The sequence below is a fragment of the Pteropus vampyrus genome, unplaced genomic scaffold, assembly GCF_000151845.1.
Source record: "Pteropus vampyrus isolate Shadow unplaced genomic scaffold, Pvam_2.0 Scaffold250, whole genome shotgun sequence".
Classification (NCBI taxonomy): Eukaryota; Metazoa; Chordata; class Mammalia; order Chiroptera; family Pteropodidae; genus Pteropus; species Pteropus vampyrus.
The window spans coordinates 1,258,622-1,261,268 of NW_011889031.1; the positions used below are offsets into that span (position 1 = coordinate 1,258,622).

Genomic DNA, 2,647 nt, shown 5'->3' on the forward strand with positions numbered 1-2,647 from the left:
CCCCCAGCTCACGCTCCTGCCACACCTTGGCCTTGGAGTTGAAGAAGGCCTTCGTGAAGAGCTGGATGGGGAGGTGGGAACTCATGAGGCGGGGGCTGGACTGGTCCGAGAGGCTGAAGGCACCCATGATGGTCTCACACCAGGGTGCCCGCTTCCAAATGGGCACGGAGTGAATCCAGGAGGGATCCCCGTCCTTCAGAATTAAGCTAAGGATCTCGATCATCCAGTTGGTGCCTGGCGGGAGAAATGGGACAAATGAATCGGAGGTGGATGAGGGCGAACGGGGCATAGCATCGGATTGATTGATTGATTGATTGATTGATTATTAGTTAATTTTTTTAAGCATCAGATTTAGAAACGGCTGCGTTTACTGCACAATTGGCTAGGTATTTTATTGCACGGATTCCTCACGACCGGCGGGAGAGGTGGGGTTGGCTTTATTTTTCAGAGCAGGAAACTGAGGCCCAGAGAAACAAGGTCGCTTGCCCGGGTGGCAGAGCTGGGAAGTGGAGCGTGGCGGAGACTGGCTAGCTGTCCACCCAACCCCATTTCGCTTTCCTACCCGGAATAGGACGGGACTACATTCTTCTAGCCTCCCCTGCAGCCGCGCGGGGGCCACGTGACTGAGGTCTGGCTGGGGAAGTACAGGTGTCAGCGATATGCAGCCCTTTCCAGGCCTGGCCCATAAACTCTCCCCACGTGACCCCCACTCTGTCTCTCCCCGGTCTGCTGGTTGGATGCAGAGATGCCAGTGGAAACTGGGGCTCCCGGGGCTGCCTGAGACTGCCCGGATTCGCCCCACTTCCCTCCACCCATCCCGCACTGGTTGGAGTTTATAGGATGAGAAATAAACTCTCGGGTCCAGCTTTCTGAGCTGCTGGGGCTTATGCATTAGGACAGAAGCACTGCGCTAATACATATGGGGAAGTTGGCATTGGATCCAGGCGTCTGGACTTAAAATCTCAGCTCTTTTCGCTGCCCTGATTTTGTGGGGAGCCACAAACAACATGTAGAAGTGAGGGACCTCATCGATGACCCGGTTCCAGCAGACTACAGGCGAGTCGGACGAGAAATAATATATTCACGTTAGTGACCAGCTGATATTAGTATCGTGTTGCCTTGGGTGACAGCAACCAGCCTGTGCCAGTTCTCAGTGTATTGCGTCTGGGCTCCAGAGCCACGCTTGGTTGCCCTGTTCTGTGATGGTGGAGCTTGGACCCTGCCAACATGGTTTTTTTTGTTGTTTTTTGGGTTGTTTTTTTTTTTTTTTGCCAGCTAGCTCAATGCCAAGCTCTGTCAGTAGAGGGCGCTGCAGGCGCCCCGCAGGAGGACGGTGTTTCTGCTCCCGGTTTTGACGGGCTGCTCTCCGCCCGCCCCTGTGATGGACAGCGGCCCCCCCTAGCTCCGCGGCAAATTCCCCTGGGCGCTCTGCTTCAGCCCCAGAGAGGGTGGCTGCTCCCCGTCTCAGCAATTCCTGTGTCCGTTGAGGGTCTCTTTAACCCTTGGTAGTTGAACCCCCCGTTACTAGTTCATAATTGTTTTCTTCTGGGTGTGCGGTGAAAGGTAGAGAACATAAAATTGACCACTTTAACCCTTTTTAAGTGTCCAGTTTAGTGGCGTTAAGCTGTGTAACCATCACCACCGCCCGTGCCCCGAGCTATTTCCAACGCAGCCTGCTGTTCTCAGAACGGATTTCTGCAGCTTCTTCGAAGGAGGGAAATTTGACTATGTCCATCAGAACTGCAAATGCATGGATGCTTTGACCATACCTAAGAGTTTAGTCTACATAATAGATAAACGCAGGTGCAAACGCGTAGGCGTGTAAACGATACCTGTACCAAATGGGCCACTGTGTCTGGAGTTTATATTGTGCATAAAGGCAAAGCGTTGGAGGCTAGTCGATGCTAATTGCTAAGGAGCTGGTTAAGACAAACCTTGAAAATACTATGCTGAGTGAAAGAAGCCGGTTACAGAAGGCCCTGTAGTGTAGGATTCGTTTCCTCGAAATGCCCAGAACAGGCAAATCCATAGAGACAGGAAGTGGATTAGTGGTTGCCAGGGGCTGGGGGACCCGGATGTGGGGTTCGGGAGGTGACGGCTAATGCGTGATGGCGGGATTTCTTGCTGGGCTGATGAAAATTGATAGTGATGACGGTTGTACAACTGATGAAAATTGATAGTGATGACGGTCGTACAACTCTGTGAATGTACTACAGCCATAGAATTGTCCGCTTTAAAACGGGCGAATTGTGTGGTATGTGAATTATGTGTCAAAGCTCTTACCAGAAAAAAAAAAAAAAAGACAACCTCATAGAACTCCATGCCGAAAGGGTGAAAGTCATATTTTGAAAAATTTCAACACTGTTTTGTAAAACAAAGTCAACCCCATCATTTTAGAGAAGAAAAAGCTGACGTCTGTCCCTCCTCTCACTAAAACCTCCCCAAGGGACTCTGATTAAAGTCACCGCAGACCCTCCTAACCTTCCTTCCACAAAGATTTCCTGAATAATTAGGACGTGCCAGGCGTTGTTTTAGGCTGGAAGAACACAGCAGTGAACGAGACAAACGGAATTATCTGCCCTGTTGGAGTTCATGGTCGAGTGGGGGAAACCAGAGACTAAGTCGACACAGAAATATACATCGTACA

The 2,647-nt window shown here is 50.8% G+C and overlaps 1 protein-coding gene across 1 annotated transcript in view; it reads right to left on the bottom strand.

The window, feature by feature from the left end:
• Window positions 1-2,647, bottom strand: part of SULT2B1 (sulfotransferase family 2B member 1) — a 23,085-nt gene that overhangs the window by 9,958 nt on the left and 10,480 nt on the right. Inside the window, exon 3 of the mRNA XM_023520175.1 lies at window positions 26-234. Coding sequence (XP_023375943.1) covers window positions 26-234 — 209 coding nt within the window. The remainder of the gene's footprint in view (window positions 1-25; window positions 235-2,647) is intronic.